We start from the raw sequence: 21,524 nt of genomic DNA on the forward strand, positions 1-21,524 counted from the left end.
GTCCTGAATTTGATCCCTGGTACAAAAAAAAAACACAAAAAACTTTAAAAACTAAAACATTTTCTTTTGAGACAGAGTCTTACTAAATTGTCCAGGCTGGCTTGAAACTCCTGATCCTCCTGCTTCAGCCTCCTGAGTAGCTGTACACCACACAAGCCTGGCTTGGATTTTTTAAAAGATTTTTTAATCACAAATTTAATTTAATAAAACACCTGAATACTTCAAAAATTTTCTTGCATCAGTTCTGACAAAATATGCTTTTGTTTTGTTTTGTTTTTTGTTTTGAGATGGGGGGTTCTCACCATGTTGTCCAAGCTGGCCTTGAACTCCTGGACTCAAGACATCCTCCTGCCTGGGACTACAGGCATGCACTGCTGTGACTGGCAAAATTGGGGGTTTGTTTTGTTTTGTTTGTTGTTTTTTTGTTTTGTTTTGTTTTGTTTTTGTTTTTGAGACAGGGTCTTGCTACGTAGTTCAGGCTGGCCTTAAACTCACTATGTAGCCCAAGTTGGCCTTGAACTTGCAGTGGTCCTTCTGCCTCAATCTCCCCAAGTGCTAGAATTGCAGGCGTGGTTTTAAATTGCTTTTAAAGAAAGTTGTTTTAGTAATTTTATTTTAAATTATTTATAGTGTTATCTTTTACCTTATAGGTATTTTGTACAAAATATTTTTTAACAATCTATCATTGGATCAACTGATGAATGGATAAATAAAATACAGTGCATCCAAACAATGAAATATTTCAGGTCATAAAAGGAAATAAAGTGCTCATACTACATGGATAACTCTTAAAAATATTACACTAAGTGAAAGAAGCCAGTCAAAAAGGACCACATGCTATGGAGCATTTCCATTATTATGAAATGTCCAGAATAGGCAATTCTATAGAGGTAAACAACAGATTAGAAGTGGTTATGATTGTACAACTTTATGAATGTATGAAAAACTATTGAATAGTCTGGCTTTTCTCTTTTGTTTTTTGAGACAGGATCTTGATAAATTGCTGAATTGCTTAGGCTGGGCTTGAACTTGCAGTCTTCCTGCCTCAGTCTTCCAGAGTGCTGAGATTACAGCCATGTTCCCACATGTCCTACTTTAATAAAGTTGTTTAAAAAATGTGTCATTATGGGTTTAATCACCAGCACTAAAAAAGTTTTAAAAAATCTTATCACTGGACAGATTATGTCCTCTCTCAGTTTTATTCAAAACAACAAATTTGAAACTACTTAACTTGCAAAAAAATTGTTACATAATCATTCCATTTTTTTTTTTTCAACCTCAATACTAGATACTAATATTTCAATTATCACTTTCTTTGCTTTCCTGGAGGGTTTTCATTCTGGACATTGATCACAGTAGTACTAGCAAGACACTTGACTACACAGGTTCTCAGGAAGATCAGTTTTAGGAAACACTTTATATGAAAGTATGCCTGTATGCACTTAGAAAAGTCTTTGCATATCTCGAGAAGTACAAATACGTTACCGTGAAGGCCACTGTCCCAGGCTGTACAACCTCTCAGGAGAGGCACCCAGGGGGAGGAAATGGATGGTGCTGTCTCTGTTGGCTTGTTCCATGGCAAGACCCTTAGTAAGGCAGTTAGAATGAACACTGGGGCTGCTGACCCAGACCTGGGTACTTCTACAAGGTCAGCTCCTGTCCAGAATGTGTGATGGAGATAGGGTCAGAAAAACCTATCATCTCTGAAAGCCACAACAATGTAGAAAACAACCTACACAAGATAACCTTGATTATCTGAACTAAATGTTGTTTGGCTGTGCCTGAGGCTGCCTGAACAGTTTCTGGCAGTTAAAGGGAGATTTATGTAGCTAGAAAACTTGATTCCTTGACTTTCCTCTTTTACTTTTTTGTGGGTGAATTTAATCTTTGTACCTGCCATGTCTGCTGAGTGTATAATTAGCATGCTGACATCTGAGCAGCAATGTTTCTCAGCTAGCTTTATTTAGGGGTGGAAATATTTTTTATTTTGGATAAACTTAGGCACCCTCCAACTTCCTTATTATCCTGAATATGATAGCTTTTTAACCTTTCAAATATATAGAAGACACAGAAATATCTGTATCGATGTCAATTGTAGTTACCCTGTCCTTTAGGATATACATGAAATCGGCTCAGTCTCTCCTCATCGGTCCATAGGTTATGTGAAGGTCAATGCCCTCTTCTCAATATTCTGAACATTTCTGGGAAATAGAGGGTCTGTGAACACCTCTGACTCCAGCTCCTTTGAATTATACTCCCTTTGGAATTGACCACTCTCTCCCTCCTGCTCTTTTACTCCCAACCCAGTTATGGAATTTGTCTTTGTCTGGTGATGTGGAGGCTCTGGATCCCCAAATCAGGTGCCTGGAAGACTTCAAAGAAAGTTTGGGGAACAGGGATATACCTCTGAGAAACAGGACCAGCATAAAATCTATTTGGTGAAGGCTTTCCCACCATTCTCTACCCTACATGGGGTTCTGGACTCCTGCCTTGGGCTCTGCCCTCTCCTTTTCTGATTTCTTACTTTTGTTCTAATATCCCTATATACAGCAAAAGCCAACAGCCACTTCTTAGGCAGAAAGAAATATATATATTTTACAACATTTTCCCTGGCTCTGGGTTTCTGTCTACATATCTTAGGACACCAAGCTGAAGTTTTAAAACTAGTACTTACAAGGATTTGCCCTTGTAAAGTCACTAGCCACCTCTCTCCTCAATTTTATCTCAGATAACAGGGATATAGATTTTGTTTGTAAAATGAATCAGAAAAAAATGCAAGGACAACAAAGTACAGTACATTAATAGAATAAAACAATGACAAGAATATTTGAGCCAGGTGATGCTATTTATTGTCTGCTATATTCCAGGCACAGAGCTAGGCACAAAGGGAAACAAAATCAGACATAGTTATGCCTTTGTGTAGCTTATAGAGCTATTGGCAAAAAGAAACAACAGTCAAATACAAAAGTAAAATGAAGCTATGAGTGACAAGCACCAGGAAAGTGCAGTGCAAGTGCTGTGAGCGTAATATGCTACCTAGTAGGGGGCCAGGCAAGCTATCCATGAGGTTATGACAACAGACCTGTGATCTGAAGGTCCAGGGTTGGTGAACCTGGAAAGAAGCAAAAGAGCACGCCAGGCTGAGGGAGCAGGCTGTGCGGAGGCTTTGTAATAATGGAAATCCCTGACAAAGGACTGAAAGAAGGCCCACATGGCTGGGGCTGCAAACCTAGGTAGCACTGATGGTTAAGAGTAGGTTGAAAAGGTAGGTAAGGCAAAAGCATTGAACAGTTTCAAGCTGGGGAATGCAAGACAGCTCCAATTTACATTTGGGAAAAAAATCACTCTGGCTGCAGTATAGAGAATGGAATGGAATGTTACAAAGACTTGAAAAGGAACTGTCAACTAACTGGAAAGCCCATGTGGAAACAAGCAGTGATTACTGATATGATTATTCAGAGCAGCTTATCTGTGTGTTTTAATTTTTATAGTAAATGAATATACACATACAAATCATTCAAAGCAGCAAACAGTATTACAGTATAAGGTTTATAAAAAAAAATGGCAGCCCTCCAAAACAAAACAACCCAGTAGTATCCCAACCATCCCTCCCCAATCCCTTTGCTCCTTCTAAGGACCCCTTCTTCCACTCCTAACTATTCACCTAGTATTTCCTCCCCCTTCTTGTTTTTTTTTGGAGGGGCAGGGTCTACTGCTGTGCTACATTCCCAGCCCTTCCCTTTGCTTTTTAAAATATTCATTTAAAGTGCTATTTGCTTTTCAGTTTTGTACACTGTTATTTCCTACTAGGGAAGAAAAAATTTTCACACTATTATTCCACGACCTCCCCTAACTCTGTTCTTACTCTGCTAAGAAGGAACATTCAAATCCATGACCAACACTTCCTTTTCAGTATTCCCATATAAGAAAAATACTGATATTCATTACCAGAAAAAAAGCATGAATTTGTAAGAACAGATACAATATATTTTACTGTAAATATATACCTCTGTGAGGATAAAAATACTTTCATGTGCATTTGTCATGGACATATTTGAAGCAGTAAAGATTTTTATCCCTTTAATAAAGTAAAAACTACCCAAATTTTAAGTTGGCACAAGAACATTCAACAAAATCACAGTTGCATTGTATGTCCTAGTTGAAAGACATAATAAAGTTATTTGTACTAGAAGCCAAAAATAATTTTTATTGTAAGACTAATGTCTTAGGGAAGAACTGCTAGAAAGGTTATAAATCAATGACTGTCCATACCATTTATACATAAGAGTCACGAAACAGGCCACTCCTACATAGAGTATGAACAAGCATGAAAACAAGCGGCTGATTCCTACCTTGAGCCTAAAAACATAAGTCAGATATTTTGACCCTCAGATGAATCAATTCCAAGGAAGGATATAACTCAGAGATATTTAGTATGAGAATACTCATGTAGAATTATGTATAACGGAAAACAATCTAAATGTTCCAGATAGAAAAATTGTCAAATGATATCATATCTATAGAATGCAATGATAGAAAATCATGAAGTTCATCATTTCAGAGGATATTTAATGCTGTGGGAAAATGCTCATGAGAAAAAAAGTTGAGGGAGGTCATTCTAATGTAAAAATAATCATATGATAAAATAAATAAATAAAAATAAGCATGTGTACATGTGTATAATATATATACAGATACAAACATACGTAAGCATATACAAAATACCTATACACATGCCAATTTAAGTTCACAAAAAAAGTTCAAGCTTTATTTCCTCTGGGCTGGTCTATCACCCATACATTTCAGAATCGCTGGCGGGAGAATTAAAATGCAAATTCTCAAGTTCTATCCTGGGAGACACTGGAAACAGAGCTCAAGGCTCTATCACTTATACATCCCTGACTCCTAACAGAGTTTGATTCAAAATTTATTAATACTACATTAATGAGGGATGAGTGGTCTATCTGGGCAAGTCAGAACAACTTTTGAGAACAGGAAAGTGTTTATTTTTAAAATCTAAAAAATAAAGTTATCTATGAATTCCTGAAAATTGTTTAGGCCAAAGTGCTACACTAAGTTCAAATATGGAAATCGTTACCTCAATAAACTGTTCGAGTAAAATATAATAATTTTTTCCCCAGTACCAGGGGTTGAACTCAGGATCTTGTTTGCGAGGCAGGCACATAGAGCCACAGAGCTAAATCCCTCGCCCCTAAAGTATAATAATTTTAGAAGTAAAAGGAATAGCATTTCTCAATGTTCCAAGATTTTTTTTTTTTGGTACCGGGGATCAAACTCGGGTCCTTGCACCTGCAAGGCAGGCGGTGAAACCACTGAGCTAAATCCGTGGCCTCCAAGATGTTTCTTGGCAAAAATAGGCTTCAGTGATCAAATAAGCTTGGAACAGAGTATACATATACTACCCTCTCCCCTTTAAGGTCATACAATCATAAGTAGATTATAGGTTCTGAGGAGTTTTAAGCTTTCTTCTTAATCCTAGCTCCTCGGTGTATTAGAATTCTCCTGTCATTAAAAACAAATTCTAGCCGGGGATTTAGCTCAGTGGTTCCACCACCTGCCTTGCAAGTGCAAGGACCCGAGTTCGATCCCTGGTATCAAAAAAATAAATAAATAAATTCTAGCAGGGGATTTAGCTTATTGGCACCGTGCCTGCATTGCAAGCACAAGGTCCTGAGTTCTATCCCCAGTACTGAAAAAAAAAAAAAAATCTAGGCCAGAAGAGGGTCTAGAAAGAATTCTCATCACGGACTGAATACTACACTTGACCTCACATCTCAGTTCTTTTCCATTGTCTTTGAGGGCTTATCATAGCTCAAGTCAGCTACCAAATAATGTTCAAGAGCAGCAAAACTGAGTGTCAGGCTACAAGCTTAAAACACCTAAAGGAAGTTTTACTTATCTATTTCTACCACTAGATTGTTAGCTCATAAAAACATATCTCTTGTCTATCCATTTATGTGAATATTCATTATGTATGTTGGGTATCCAACACAATAAATTCTGTCACTTATGTGGTACTCAGTAAGGGGACACTGCCAACCAGGTAATTAAAATTTTTTTTATAAGTAATGAAATTAATTAGCCATATAAGTTTTCTTATAATGTGCACAATCATAATATCAAGACTTCATCTCACTCAAAAATAATTTCTGAGTGCTTGCTATACATGGGCATTTCTAAGAATGTAGAGGGACCAAGACATAGTCTCTTCCCTTAAGAGCTCTAAGCAGTAGAGCTACTAGCCTAACTATTCTGTCTTATACATTTTACGAATATAGTAGATTTCTAATTAATGCTCATTTAAATTGAGTTTGGAAACCAAGATACATTTTTAGGTTTGGTCAAATTTGAGCAATTTAGAGGAAAAGAGACTAGAGTCAGAATCTGACCATTCTGGGATGCCTGAGAACTCAAGTAAACAGAGGTATCTTGGTCATCACTACTACAATGCAGACTCTACAACCAGCCAGGAATCAAAACCTTTGAGCAAAGAAACCTTAGAACCCAAAGGAATGTAAGAGTACACAGCTTGACAATGTTTCTAAATGTGTGTACTGCAAAATTCCCTAGGTTTTTGTGATATTAACATACAGAAAGGGGTTCTGTAGAGTTGACCGGTCTCTGTACTGCGGGACTTTTCACAATATGCTGCACGGGCCTTTGGCAATGTGCTGCATTCCTTATATGCATTACCTTGTATATTTTTCACAACAGCCTATGAATTAGGTTTTGTTCTTTTTTCCATTTTGGAGATAAGCAAGTTGAAGAAGCTATGAGAGACTAAGCACCTGCTCCAGACCACACAGGTGCCACTATAAGGTGGGACTCTAAAAGCAAGGCTTTCTGGTACAAAACTGGGTTTATGATCATTCCAAACAATACTTTGTGTAATATGTTGATGGGCATTAGCCCAGAAGACCACATAGTATATATAAAGTGTTTCCCAAACTGACTTGATTAGGGAGCCCTTCTGAGTGAATCCACCAGTCTTCATTTATTTTCCATAGAATGTATTTTGAGAAATACTGTGAAGCAAGTGAGTCAGCAAACCCATGGCAGCCAGAAAGGAGATGCAAGTTAGCTCTGAAGGAAAAGCTACTCTAGAACCACACCACCACCACCCCGCCCTCTCTCCCCTCTCTTCTTCCTCTCTCCCTACCCTTTGGAATGTAGGACCTTACCACTGAGCTACATCCCCAGCTCTTTTTTATTCTGAGACAGGCTCACTAAATTACTAAATTGCCCAGAGCAAGTGGTCCTCCTACCTCAGCCTCCCCAGTGCTGGGATTAAAGGGCTGTGCCAACATGCCTGGCAGAATATATTTTAAAATTGTGCTCAAAGAATTATTAATGGGGACATGTAAATTAAACCTTGGTTTAATAGATGCCATTTTTACCTCTAGATTCATAAGCTTAGCTTAATGAGTCATTTTCTTCAAATAATATTTGATATGGAATTTCAACTCCAGCATATTAGGATCTTTTGTAGAATCTGACTTACACAGTAATTCAACCCACTACATCACTAGGTGTGGTAAAGCATATTCACTTTGGGAGTATAAGTTTTAGCTTGTTGTTGATCTCATAAGGCCTGAAATTTGCATTTTGGGGTAAGATTTTTTCTTTTTGGTGGTACTAGGGATTGAACCCAGGGTCTCATGCATGCTAGGCAAGAGTTCTACCAGTGACATACATCCCTGTTGCCTTCTTATTTGACATTTGAGACAGGGACTCACTACATTATATAGGCTGGCTTCAATCCTTCTACCTCAGCCTCTTTGAGTAGTTGGGACTGCAGGTATGCAACACCATGCCCAGGTGGAGTGAGAGAATTCTTTATTGTATGGGACTAACCCAAACTTTGTAGGACATCTGGCATCCCTGACCCCTGCTGACTAAATACCAGTACTACCACCACCACCCCTCAGTCCTATGACGAGAATGCATCCCCACAATTTCTTAATTCCTAGGGGAGCACCCAGTTAAGAAACATAGGTTAAGTGCAAATCAGAAAGTTCAATAAAATACTACGACAAACTCCCAGCCCAATCGTGCGTTCAATATTCTAACAAAGCCATTATCATGCTATTGTTGATACCGCATATACATCTCTCTGTATTCTGTGAGTAACATGAATAGATTCAATGCAAATGCCAAAAAACCATTTTTAGCCAAGAGACTAAGTCCTGTGCACTTTGCCAATAACAGCAATAAAGATGGGCAAAACTAGGCCCAAGATTGCGTGGAATATTGGCTTGCATCTGTGGTAGTAGCCACAAAATGAGAAGTATATTTGAAAAATCTATCATTTTTCAAATTTGCACTTCAAGAAGGATGCTGGGTGTTTTTCATTTTTAAAAATGATTTATCGGGCCAGGGATTTAGCTCAGTGGTTCTGCTACCTGTCTTGCAGGCGCGTGGTCCCAAGTTCGATCGCTGGTACCAAAAAAAACAAAAAAAGATTATCAAATGCAAGGTCCTGAGTTTGATCCCCAGTACCAAAAAAAACCAAAGATTCATTATCAAAAAGTTTGCTCTTTCTTACTGTGGAGTCAGTTCAGCAATGCAGCTCCAATCCTTCCAGGATTATTAGGGCCAAAATAATTTCAAACAAAAAACAGAACACAAAAATCTGGACTGTAGGTTTGGCAACATATTCATAGACACGTCAATATATACTCAGGAACACTGGTTTCATTTCTTGATTGGAATGCCAATCACCATAAAATCTTCTGCTAGAGTCACTTCTTGGAGATCTAACACTGATTCTGCTTGCTTTTTCAGATCTGCAATGCCATCTGCTTCTCCTTCCCTGGCCAAGGCAACTGGTTTGTACCTCTGACTGAAGTGAGTCAGAACCAGCCTCTTTGCATGGCACAACTTTGCAAATGTTGCTGCCATCTGTGGTGTGCTGTGGCCATGCTCCTTTGCTTTATCCATCTGGGCATCGTCCAAGGTCGCCTCATGGATCAACAGGTCCGCATCAAAGCACAGCTTCATTCCTCCGTCACCCACAACTCCAGAGCAATCACCCAATATGCAGATTTTTCTTCCAACAATAGGCTTTTTTAAGACATCCTGGGGAGAAATTGTAATCCCATTTTCCAGAACAACAGAAATTCCATTTTTCAGCTTTCCATAGGCAGGACCTGGCGGAACACCTAACGATGAAGGCAGATAACATTACATCATGGATATGGAATTTATGACCTTTTAAAAGGGTACTTTAAAGCATAGAAAATAGCAAATGGGAAAGACATCCAATTCTTTTCATAATTGTTCTTTTACTACTTGTGGAAAACTAGAATATTTATACATTTTAAAAGTTCAGTGTTGGCTATTGATATTAACAATGTTTTTGTTCTTAAAACATTTCCTATGTATATTTGTCAGGCAACTTTTAAACTGCCAGATCCCACTAAGACCTTATTTCAGTCAAGATACAGCTTTGATTCTCTGCTGTGCGTTGAAATAACAGTTTTAAAAAGTGTTTTATTCAATAAGCTCACTTTTGGGTAGAATTAAAGAGTATAATTAAATAATAACATAATCAGTGTCTAGTCAAGATAGGTACCTACAAGTTAATTTAACAGAAAAATCATTAGAGGACTGTTTGGATCATAAGGGCATTTCGAGCACTCAAACATGATCAATCTTCTTGGTAGATGGGACAATTCCACACTTACCAATGTAGGCTTACATCTTACATTAATCTAGAGTAACATCTGATCATCACTCTGGACAATACTTAAAAACAAGTATAATCACCAAATCTAATAAAGATCATGTTTAAAGTTTCCAAATATCATACTACTTCCACAGGCTTTGAGATAATAAAACTAACTTTGGCCTAAGTCACATTTCCGCATTATCTAGCATCTTATTTTAGTAGGGGAAGAGATTCTATGCATAAAGAAACATAAAAAAAATGAGATGCCAAGGAGGGTGGTGAAGCTGGGGGTGAAAAGGACCTGGCCTCTCTTTCACAATAGGGGATGAGGACCCTTCAGTGAAACCTAAGTCTATCTTTGCATGCTTCCTTCCCACCACGATGAGCCCTAGAATATAAAACTGATTAAGGTGCAGTGTGGGTTTTTTTGTTTTGTTTTGGTGGTACTGGGATTGAACCCAGAGCCTTTACACTGAGGTATATCCCCAGTCCTTTAAAATTTTAGATATAAATATTATATTTATTTTTATATATTATTATATATTTTATATAAATATGTATATTTATATACTATTATATATTGATTGATTCATTGAAGAGGGTCTTCCTAAGTTACCCAGGCTAGGCTCAAAATTGCAGTCCTCCTGCTTTAGCCTCCCAGAGTGCTGGGATTACAGGCATGTAGCTAGGTGCAGTGTTCTGAAAACCAAATTAATTTAGTCAAGTTTGAATGAGTAGGCAAAATAGATACAGAAGGAACCCTGGAAAGTAGTCATTTACAGCTTTAAAGTTAAGAACATGGCAAAACTTCTCAGACCAAAGATGTCATTGAAAATATACTTCAGCCAGGAATGGTGATGCATGCCTGTAATTCCAACACTGGGAGGCTAAGATAGGAGAATTGCCTCGAGTTTGAGGCCAGCCTGGGCTACATATTGAGTTTAAGTTCAGCCTGGAAAACAGAGAGAAAGCCTGTCTCAAAACAAACAAATAAAAAGAAAATATACTCCAATAGGAAGATATGATGGCTGAGAGTATAGCTCAGTGATACAGTATTTGCCTAGCATGTGGGAGACCTTGGGTTCAACCCCCAGCACCACCCCCCCCCAAACAACTTTACCAAACAGACAGTATAAAGTGAAGATAAGACAGATTAAGAACATGAATCCGGGAATCTGAAGAGAGAAGGATTAAAAAATTACTGCATATTTGCCTTTTGTTCTGAATGGCATCTTTTGGCCCCAAAGATTTTCTTTAATAAGTAAACTTTGGGCAAAGACAGTGGAGAAAATGTTATTTTTAGGCCTGAAATACAGGAAAGGCAGGTTACTATGACACTTCTAATGGCTAAAAAGCTCAATTTCTGAGAAGGAAATGCACTCTCACACACACACACACACACACACACACACACACACACTTACCAAGATCTTTTAGCTTCTGTGCATTGAGTTTACCTGGGCGTTTCTTTTCCACAACTGAAAACCCAAAGGAGGGAATTCGGTGAAAGAGGCGAAATGCTTTTACAACAAACTGTTCATCATCAACCAGAAGGTATGAATTCTCTTCTGAGTCTAACAGGATAGTTCTTCCTTGTCCCTCTTTAGGAGTGCTGTCTGCTTTATCCACATGTGAAAACTCTTTTAGCTCTTCTGTGGGACACTGATCTGCTGTAGGCACCAACTCGTGGACCACATAAGGAAAGACCAACTCTGTATGAGAGAGCTCCATGGTTCGCCAGATAAAGTCCCGAAGTCCTACAGGGCCATAGATTTCAATAGGCTGTTTGGTGACAACAGAGCCACTCTGCAGGCTGATTGTGCATAGGAGGCCAGGAAGGCCAAAGAAATGGTCTCCATGAAGATGTGTGATGAAGATCTTGGTAATTCTCCCTTTTTATTGAGACAAGGAAATACATTTGGAAATTTTTCAAAAATAAAAACTCAAAGCTATTTGAACAAACCTAACACATTGCACTAAAAGTATTAAATTGAATTTACAAGTTTTATATACCATCATAGACTTATTCCTTTACTTTACTACATGGTTCCATAAGCAAGAATGGCTTTATTTCATTGGATGGTTTTAAATGATATGTTTTTTCATAAAACATTTTAAAATTACATAGTTTTGCATTTTTCAAGGTATTTTCCTATATATTCTCTCACTTTAAAAAAGTGAAATATAAAATTGAACCAAAATAATTCACTGAACTAGGTGGGACTTACGTGTCAAAAGCACCTGGCAGTTACACTGCCCCCTACTGCCTCCTCTGAGAACAGCAAACATGTACTGCATTTGGCAGCAAAACTGTTTCACTGATGCCAGCACCTACAGGACAGGGTTTTACCAACCAAGACAGAGCCTGCCTGTCCTGGTGAGGTTGTAGGGGAAGGAGAAAAGGGATGAGGGTGAAGAAAGGAGAGGAAAGGGAGGAGTGAGAAGAAAGGTGGTATGAAAGGAACCTGATAAGAAATAGGGAGGAGGTGGGCAACAGACACCAGAATGACTGGGGGACAGATCCCAACGATACTATGTGAAGGCACTTGGGCCCATCTCCTGCTTTCAATCCGAACTAACACAACAGCTTTTTTAGTGTTCACTGGCTTAGGTTATGACTCAATTTAGCCAATGGTGAACTGAATTTACTGCTGGTATGTGGCAGGATGCCACATCAGCATTTTCTGAGATGTACCACAGACATTTTGAAAGTAACAATCACAACTAGCACATTTCCAGTATAACAGGCTTCTGGGCCTTGCTCAAGGGCCACCTATTTTAAACATCTGATTCCATAAAAGTACAGGAGCAGTTTATTGATACCATAAAAGAACAGGAACCATTTATTGTAATGTGATTCCTGCTGACAGCAAATGTTCTCCCTGCAAGTCTGCCTAGAATGACTACACCCAGCCCAGGGGCAGAGCACAATGGATTGGACAAAGGCTGATTTTAGACTCTGAGAATCCCCAGGAGGAGGAGGCATTTTCCCACTTTAGAAGATTCTTTAATATGCTCCCTTTTCTTTTCCTTCTTTTCTTTGTCCTTATTTTTGCTGCTTTTTTACTTTGAAAGTCCTTTACTTTTCCCCTTTCCCCTTGCCCAGGCTGCTAAGCTATCTCCAAGTGTGACCTGAAGACTCATCAGACAAAAAGACTACAATGGCTGCTGAGTTCAGATTGTATGTAGGTCTCAAAACTGGCAACATCAGCCTTTCTGGGTCCTTTCCTATCTACTCCAAAACAAAATTAAAGCTGAACACCAAAACAGCCTGGGAACCCAAAGCAAGGGAGGCAAATTAAATAAGTGGAAAATTGCTTCCCACAGTTATCACAGTTTCAAGAGGGACAAACATTTCATTTTTCAAGAAATTTGATTTCAGAGAGAGAAGAAATGGCAATCACAGTTATCAAAGGTATGAGGAAGTTATCAAACGAAAACAGAAAAATGCATGTATTCTCTGTCACATGAGAACAAGGAAAAATCAGGAAATACTGCACACAGAGGAATGGAATGCTGAGCATCCTCTGAAAATGATGGTAAAGTATACTTTCTGCCATAGGAAAAGGTCTGTAATACCATATATATATGGTTTCAGTGAAAAAGCAGGTTATGCCAGTATAGTGTGATTCCATTTATGCAAAACTATACCTACATAACATGCCATACACACAAATACAGCCATACCATTACCACATCTATATGTATAGAAAATTTACCTAAGGGAAGAGAACTTGGGAGTTGCGTTCTTTTTTTTTTTTTTTTTTGTATCGGGGATCGAACTCAGGACTTTGAGCTTGCAAAGCAGGCAGCAGCAACACTGAGCTAAATCCCCGGCCAAGGGTAGTCTTTTTGAAAAATTTATTTATTTATTTATTTGTTTTGGGGATTGAACTCAGGATCTTGCACTTGCCAGGCAGGTGTGGCACCACTGCGCTATACCCCTGGCCCCGAGAGTTCCTTATTTATACTTTTCTGTTTTGTTTGAACCTTCACAATAAGCATATATACTTTTTATAATAATTTTTAAAATTTATATATTTATTGGCACATTTTAGGTATACAATACATTTACATTTATCATTGGGTGTTTGTACCATTATAATCATTTTTAAGTCATTTTACATGATTTATATAAATCTCTCTTGCTTTCTCTTTTTTGTGTGTGCCGGAATCAAATCCAGGATTTTACACATGCTCTAAACACACATTCCAGCATTAAGCTACACCTCCAGCCCCACATAAAATTTTTATAATCATATTAAGATCATGCTTTTATGATACTTTTAGTAATTGTTTTATAATCATTTTGTTTTGTTGTCTCTGTTTTTGGTGCTGAGGACTAAACCCAAGGTCTTGCACATGTTAAGCACATGATCTACTAGTTAATGCCCCCTCCTCTGTGCTTCAAAAAGTACTTGGAAAATACCCTCGTTGTTCTACTGGACATATTACATGCTTCAGGATTGTCTTCATGTCCGTTTCCATCACTAGACCAAGAGCTCTTGAAACACTGGAAGTATCTTTCCTTTGGACATCAATGATCTTTCCTTTGGACATCCAATGATGAATTGTGGGAATAACTGCAGTAACTACTTTTTATCAAGACTGAAAAAGTAAGAGGTACTGTACAAAGATGATCAACATCTTATCCATTCATAAAATGAACAGATAAGTACTAGGCATCTACTAGCTATTTAAGTGATCACCAAACTTACTTTATTGTACAGGGAGACAGAGAACACAGAAGCAAACTATTTAACTAACATAATTCCAGATACCACTGATGGTAAGGAGTCAATAAAAATAGGATAAAATAATAGAATGGGGTGAGGGAAGGACTGCTTAACCCAACAGGTTCAGGAAAGCCTCTGAGAAGGTGGCCTTTGAGCTAACATTTAACTGATTAAAGGAGGCAACCACACAAAAGAGGAATTATTATATTACATATAATTCTCATAGCATTCCTTCTAAGTAGAGTTTTCACTTCTACTTCCATTTTTGGCATGAGGAAAGTAAAGTTTAAATTTGCTAATCTGCTAAAGTCACAAGACAGAGAGAGACATGCTGGGGCTAAAACCCAGGTCTGCAAATCTAGGCACTACTGACTTCTTTATCTTCCAGGTGCTGGCCTTGGCTTACTGCATTCCTCTGACTGGAATTCCCTTCTCAGCCTGGGAATTCTTCCTACTCCCCCAACAGTCAACTTCTCTGAGATGCTTAACCTAATAACCCAAGTAGAAAAGAGTGTCTCCCTCCTCTGAACACCTACATCCTCTTATGACCACTCTCTCCTAGTAGAAATACAGCCACTGCTCCCTTGCTAGGGCAGTGTCCATCTAATATGCCTGATGTATCCCTCCCCATCCTCTACCCCTAAGCCTACAGAAATCCTTGCTCTCAACCTTTACAGAATGAATGAAAGGCAAATAAACAAGTACACCAAGTTCAGCAGGCATGGCCAGAATGCCTGAGGGCCTTCCAAGTCTTACCAGGGCTGTAAGAGCACTGAAGTGGGATGCAACTGTCAGGGCTGTTTCTGAACAACAGGCCCCAGGAGAGCCAAGAAACTGCAGCTAAACAAGAGAGAGAGCTGAATGTGCACTAACCTGCTTTAAGCTGGCTTTTCATAAGCTGTGTCTGTGTTCCTTCGCCACAGTCAAAGAGCCAGCACTCACCCTCACACCGAAGGACCAGGGCAGAAGCACCCCGGGTTGGGGATGGATATGCTGCACCCGTCCCAAGAAATGTCACATCCATAGACATCTTCTACCCTGCAAGAGAAAGATCACTTGGGGATTATTTCAAATCACTGTAATAAAAACGTGTTCTTACATGACTCACTGTTATTTAACCTGTGCCATGTTTTGAACCTAAGGCCTTACACTTGCTAAACATGTGCTCTACCACTGATCTATACTTTCCAAGTCCTAATTATTTTTAGCCATAGCTTTTTTTTTTTTAATGTTAGGAGATGGTGTGTTAGGCAGGCACTATACTGCTGAGCTCAACCCCCAGCCCTTACTATAACTCTTAACTGGCTAAAACTACAAGTCACCAAACCTTATGTGACTGCGCGCACACGCGTGCACACACACACACACAAAATTACCTAATCAATTAAAAACTAGTTGAGGAGCTAGAATAGAGCACTTGCTTAGGATGTGTGAAGCCCTGGGTTTAATCTCTAGCATCAAAAAACAAAAACTGTAATTGAATTTCAACTATATAACACTCTCAAAAAGGCAAATGTATATACAGATACTAAAAAGATCAGTGTCCATCAATAATATGGGGATGGAAGGAAGGACTACTAGATAGAATATAGGATTTTAGAGGGCATCAAAACTATCCTATGTGACACAGTAAGTATAGATGCATCATTATACATCGGTCAGCTGTACACAGCATATGCAACACAAAGAAGTCAACTTTAGTTAATAACAGGGCCAGGGATTTAGCTCAGTGCCTGCCTTGCAAGCCTGAGTTCAATCCCCAGTACCAAAAAAACAGAAAACAAATTTAGCTAATAACAGTGTCTCATACTGGCTCACCAATTGTAATAAATGTACCACCTCACTGGAAGATTTTAATATAGGAGAAACTGGGAATTGAGGGGTGAGAAGTCATATGAAAACTCTCTGTATCTTCCAGTCATTAATTTTTTAAAAAGTTCTAATAAACACAAAACCGCAATTCTAGCTGAGGTACTGAACAAGAGATGGGATTTAACTATGTTTACTGAGTGGTGCCAAGGTGATCAACCTTCCTTTGAACAATCATGCTCTGTTATATCCCATAATAATGCTTCTTCATAATAATGCTGAGGAAATGTCTCATTCCTCTATGACTGGTTACTGTACTGTGATTTTAAGTGATCAGCAATAACCTGTTGAATGTGCAGATTTCTGCCAACACCTGGCATAATTCCCTTCAATATTTCTGGACACATCTGTCATCTCTAGTATATTTCTATAATGGGGGATGTGTATCAAACAGAATAAATGAAAATGAACTGAAACTTAGACATAACTAGTTCTAGATTATCTACACTGGTCCACATTGATGGCAAGGAGGAAAAAAGTAGTTTAGAAAAACTACTATAGTTAGAAAACTTGACAGAGAGCTGGATATAAGATAAATATACAAAAGAATCAACAGGTAAAAGGGAAAGTCCAGAAATAAACTGATACGTAAGAAATCAATAGGGTCAAGGATTTAGCTCAGTGGTTCTGGCACCTGCCTCAAAAGCGCAAGGTCCCGAGTTCAATCCCTGGTACCAAAAAAAAAAAAAAAAGAAAGAAATCAATATATAATTAGATGAGAAAAGGTAGTTTATTTATTGAATAGTACTGACATAACTGGCTGTTCTTGCAGAAAAAGAAAGCAAAACAAAGCAAGGCCCCCATTTTACACTGAATATAAAAATTCACTGCATATGGGTTAAAATATGTTTTTTTGGAGACAGGATCTTCCTATGTAGTTCAAGTTGACTCTGAATTTACTATATGTACCCAAGGCTAGCCTTGAACTCCAAGCAATCCTCCTGCCTCAGCCTCCCAAATGCTGGGATTACAGTGTGTGCCACCATACCCAGTCTTGGGCTAGAAATTTAAATGTAAAAATCCAATGAAATATGTTTTAAAAAATTAAGAGGGTGGGAGGCTATAGCTCAGTGATACAACCCTTGCCTATCCCTGCACTCAATTCCCAACACTGCAAGGACAAAGTATCAGGAGACTATGTAGGTAACTCTGGAGATGGGAAAGCCCTTATTGTCAAGGCAAGAAGCCCAGAAAATTTAAAAACATAATTTTCATTTGATGTTTATATCATTTTAATACTTTTATATATCAAAGATTCATAAAGCCAAAGAACAAAAAAATGACTGGAAAAAAATGTGCACCACTTATGACAAGAAGTTAATGCCCCTTTAAAAGGTTTGTGTAAGCTAGGCATGGTGGCCCATGCTTGTAATCCCAGCACTTGGGAGGCTGAGGCAAGTTGTTTGTCTGAGTTTGAGTACAGCCTGGGCTACACAGTGTGTTCAAGTCCAGCCTGAACTATATGGTGAGGCCTATCTAAAGAATAAATATATATATATATGGTTTGTGCAAATGCATTAAAAAAATCAAAATACTGAAGAAAAAGAAAAATAGGCAAAGGATATATACCAGAATCACAGAAGAAATTCAAATGGCCAATAAGCATGAAAAGTGCTCAGTCTCTTAGTAGAAATGAAAATTAAAGAAAAAAGAGACACTATTTTCCACACATTGGCTGGCAAAGAGCAATGAAGCAATGCTAGCCAGGGCTACTAAAGATGAAGGGAAATGGGTAAGTGGGTGTCTATAAATTACTGATGGTGGAGGTAAGAATCACTATTATGCTTTGGAAGAATAATTTGGCAATAAGTGTTATCAATAACAATAAAGCTGTTGATAACAAACCTAGAAATTCTACTTTTGGGACTCCACCATACAAAAACAAAGTATCTAGGTACAATGTTTACTGTGGTGCTTTGGGGTAGCTAAAGTATTGAAGCAATCTATATATCCATAGGGAAATGGCTGAATAGTTTATTGTATATTCCTATTATTTTTTTTTCTATTAACTATTAACAAATACTTAGGTCTGTAACTACTGTCCTAGAAGGATGACAATGAGAAGTTACAGATGGCTATGGTATGGTCTCATCTTTATAACAATGCTCTAAACCCCTACACTTACATAAGACAGTCTGGTGTGGAAGGATACATACATACTCTCAATATTAGTTATTTCTGGGGTGATTAGAATGATAGGGAGGGGCAGGATAGAAATTTTTAACTCTTTTTGTACTGTTTTCAGTGGCAATGATTAGCATTTATTTCATTATATATTTAATACCATTGACTTTTAAAGAATGTGTCATAAGGCCAAACATGCTTTTCTAACTATACATGATCTAATCTTCCTCTCTTTTTTGGATAAATCAGCTCCCCACTTCTCTTGCCCCATACATCCCTCACACACAAGTGGTATACCTTAACCCAATCCAAAGACGTGAGGTTATCGCTAGTGTCCCTTCAATATATTATTCCACATTTTCAGCTCCAAGATCAAGTCTTCCTCTGACAATTAAGCAGCTTAATTTGCAGAGGGTTTCCTAGTAGATTGCAGTTTGCAAGAGGTGAGAATAAGCAGAATGTAAACATTAGAATTTAAAGGCTAATAAGATGCAGAAGAAATAATAGAACATAATCACTTTGCAAGCCCTAACAAACAATAGAGACTAGTGATACTGAACTCTGGGAGTATATCAGGATTATCTGGAAAGATTAAAAAATGTATCAGCGATTAGGCTCTATCCCAAAACAATTAAACAGGAAATTGTTAGAAATGTGCTTTGATATTTTAATAAGAGGGAAAGAGGGATCCTTCCGCTGTAATTCTAACATGGAATCAGATTTAAGAACCTGGGTATGAAAGAAAAATACAACATTTCATCATTAAAAAAAAAGAAGCTGGGTATGGTGGCACAAGCCTGTAATCCTACACAATGGAAAGCTGAGACAGGAAGACTGCAAGTTTCAGCCTATCCAGGACAATTTACCTATTTAGTGATACCCTATCTCAAAATAAAAAATTAGAAAGGGCTGGGGATTTAGCTAAGTGCAAAGACCCTGGGTTCAATCGTCAGTACCATACAACAAAACGAAATAAAGAACCATATAGTGATAGGCCAATGGAGAACAAAAAGCTAATTATCAAGCTGACCTTGACCTGAACTTAATGAGTTAATCTTTTTAAAAAAATATTTTAAGAAAAATTCGAAACACCTACAGAAGTAGGGAGGTCAGTATAATGCTTTGCCACACATCCATCATGGAGCTTCAGTAATTACAACTCATGGCAATCCTGATTCCTCTATACCCCCACCCTGCCCCCAATTATCCAAGAATAGTCAGTAAATGGTATGAGGTATTTCCATTAGGAGGCACACATCATCTGGCTGTCTCTCTCTTTCTGATGTTAACATCTACTAGTGATCACTGTCAGGATCCATTATTTCATTAGAGTTTGCCAAAGAGTGGTATTTTCTTTCCTTGTACAGTTATTAGCTGGCATCTCTCTAATTCCCTGGTCAATTACTTGGTTACCTGCGGTGCAATTTGTACATAAAAGGTCCACAAAGAGAAACAAGATCTTATCTAATTCCTGATGATGCAATATAAAATATACAGTAAGCCTTTAGGAGGTTATGTCAAAATGTGTAAGCAGAACCTGAAAAAGCTAACTCTAAATACCAGTTTATTACAAGAATCTAAAGGAATATCAGTTATTAAAGGAATTCCAGGAATGGAAAAAAACAATATTCAGGAAACTTTATAGGACAAATGACTTGGTTTTTTCAACAAGTAAAATAAAAGGAAAAAATGAGGGACTAAAGGAGATTTACGAGGTACCAAGCAAAGGTAACATATGTAGTTTATGTGTCTTGATTTGACCAAACTGATAAAGGGGAGGCAGGGAAAAGACAACTGGGGAACTGTACACATTGAGTGGAAAATAGATGGTAATATGAAATGCTAATTGGACTGATAATGGCTTTATGTTTAAAAATGGAGTTATGTTTTATAAACAAACTTTAGCAGATAGTACATTTCAGGTTTGGTTTACAATAATACAGTGGAGATGAGGGTAACAGATGAAACGGGTGATTATGAGTTGGGAGTTCAATACATTATTCTATTTTCATATGTTTGAAAGTTCCCACAATAAAAAAGTTTAAAAACAAAGCAAATAAAACCCTCCACTAGGTCAGGAAGTAATCAGAAATTATGTAATGAATGGTGCACGTTTGACATCCACCATTTTAGATATCAGGAATTAAAAGGGACCAAACCAGATTAGGTCTGTCTTCTCCGACAAAAAGAAACAGCTGTTTGCTTTTTCAAGACTGTGATCCACCCTCCAAGAAGAGCACATTCCGGGCATGATCATAATACTGTCATTTGACACCCCGGGCCCGCGGTTCTGGGTCCTGGGTGCAAATAACAAATCACCCGGTGACATGGGGCCTCAGCATTTACGTTTCCCAAGTGATTCTTATGGTTGCCTGGGTAAGAACCAGCGGTCCTTAGTTTTCAGGCAGACAGCATCAACCCTGTAATCACTCAGTAGTGTAGGTAAGGCAGATACCGCCCTCCTCCATTTTAGAGCTGAAAGAACCGGGGCCAGAGGGAGAGAGTGAATGGCCAAACACAGCCAGGGCCAGACGCCAGGCCTCCGGCCACCAGCTCGCCTAAGCTCGCCTAGGAGACTTTCACTTTCGTAGAAGTATAGGTGGGCGGTGGTATCAGCGCCGGGCGGCCAAGGATCCGGCCCGAGGCGGTGGTCGAGACGCGTCCTCACTCCCGGACCGGCTTCTCCGCGCCCGACTGGGCCAGGCCGGGCCGGGCCAAACCGAGGAATCTCGAGGAAGCGCGCCCGCCCCCCTTCGGCACGCCCTGCCCCACTCACCCTCTACCAGAGGCCCGGGTAGGGGCCGAGCGAGAAACAGGCCCGCTCCAAACCCCAGCGCTCAGCGGGGCGGCAATACGCGCAGTCGGAAGTGCGCTGCCGGCTGGGTCCAGCGCGGCCGCTCTAGGGCGCGCGGGAGGCCCGCGCTCGGTGGCGCCCAGTCTGGACCCGGCTGCAGGCGCTTCCTGGCTCCCGGGGGGGTCGCCAGGAAAATTCCTGCCGTTACCTGGTTCCTTCCCAGGTCGCTGTAAGATGTTTTGTTTTCCCTGTCATGTTTGTCAGTCAGGAATGGTCTTCCTGCTGTTTTGCTCAGGCGTGTGTTTGTGTA

At 39.0% G+C, this 21,524-nt stretch overlaps 1 protein-coding gene across 2 annotated transcripts; it reads right to left on the reverse strand.

Annotated features, from left to right (window-relative positions):
- Positions 1-2,826: 2,826 nt before the first annotated feature.
- Positions 2,827-21,319, reverse strand: Elac1 (elaC ribonuclease Z 1). 2 transcript variants are annotated; one of them, XM_021236631.2, is made up of 4 exons: positions 21,197-21,319; positions 15,301-15,465; positions 11,149-11,583; positions 2,827-9,182 (listed from the first exon to the last, which is right to left on the reverse strand). In XM_021236631.2, exons 2-4 carry the CDS (start codon positions 15,455-15,457, stop codon positions 8,716-8,718), a joined length of 1,059 nt encoding a protein of 352 aa, XP_021092290.1. In that variant the 5' UTR covers positions 15,458-15,465; positions 21,197-21,319; the 3' UTR covers positions 2,827-8,715. The 2 variants fall into 2 exon arrangements, with proteins under 2 accessions (XP_021092290.1, XP_004855224.1); XM_004855167.3 differs by having other exon boundaries at positions 11,116-11,583.
- Positions 21,320-21,524: the final 205 nt, after the last annotated feature.

Source organism: Heterocephalus glaber, unplaced genomic scaffold, assembly GCF_053883595.1.
Source record: "Heterocephalus glaber isolate CG9 unplaced genomic scaffold, H.glaber_assembly_v1.0 deba00000331, whole genome shotgun sequence".
Lineage (NCBI taxonomy): Eukaryota > Metazoa > Chordata > Mammalia > Rodentia > Bathyergidae > Heterocephalus > Heterocephalus glaber.

Excerpts from the sequence above, each read along its gene's own strand:
- Elac1 (XM_004855167.3), bottom strand. The coding sequence starts at position 15,457 with ATGTCTATGGATGTGACATTTCTTGGGACGGGTGCAGCATATCCATCC. Across the intron at positions 11,584-15,300 it reads GAAAAGCCAGCTTAAAGCAG|GGAGAATTACCAAGATCTTC; the intron begins GTTAGTGCACAT and ends CTCAATAAAAAG. Across the intron at positions 9,183-11,115 it reads ACAGAAGCTAAAAGATCTTG|GTGTTCCGCCAGGTCCTGCC; the intron begins GTAAGTGTGTGT and ends CTTCATCGTTAG.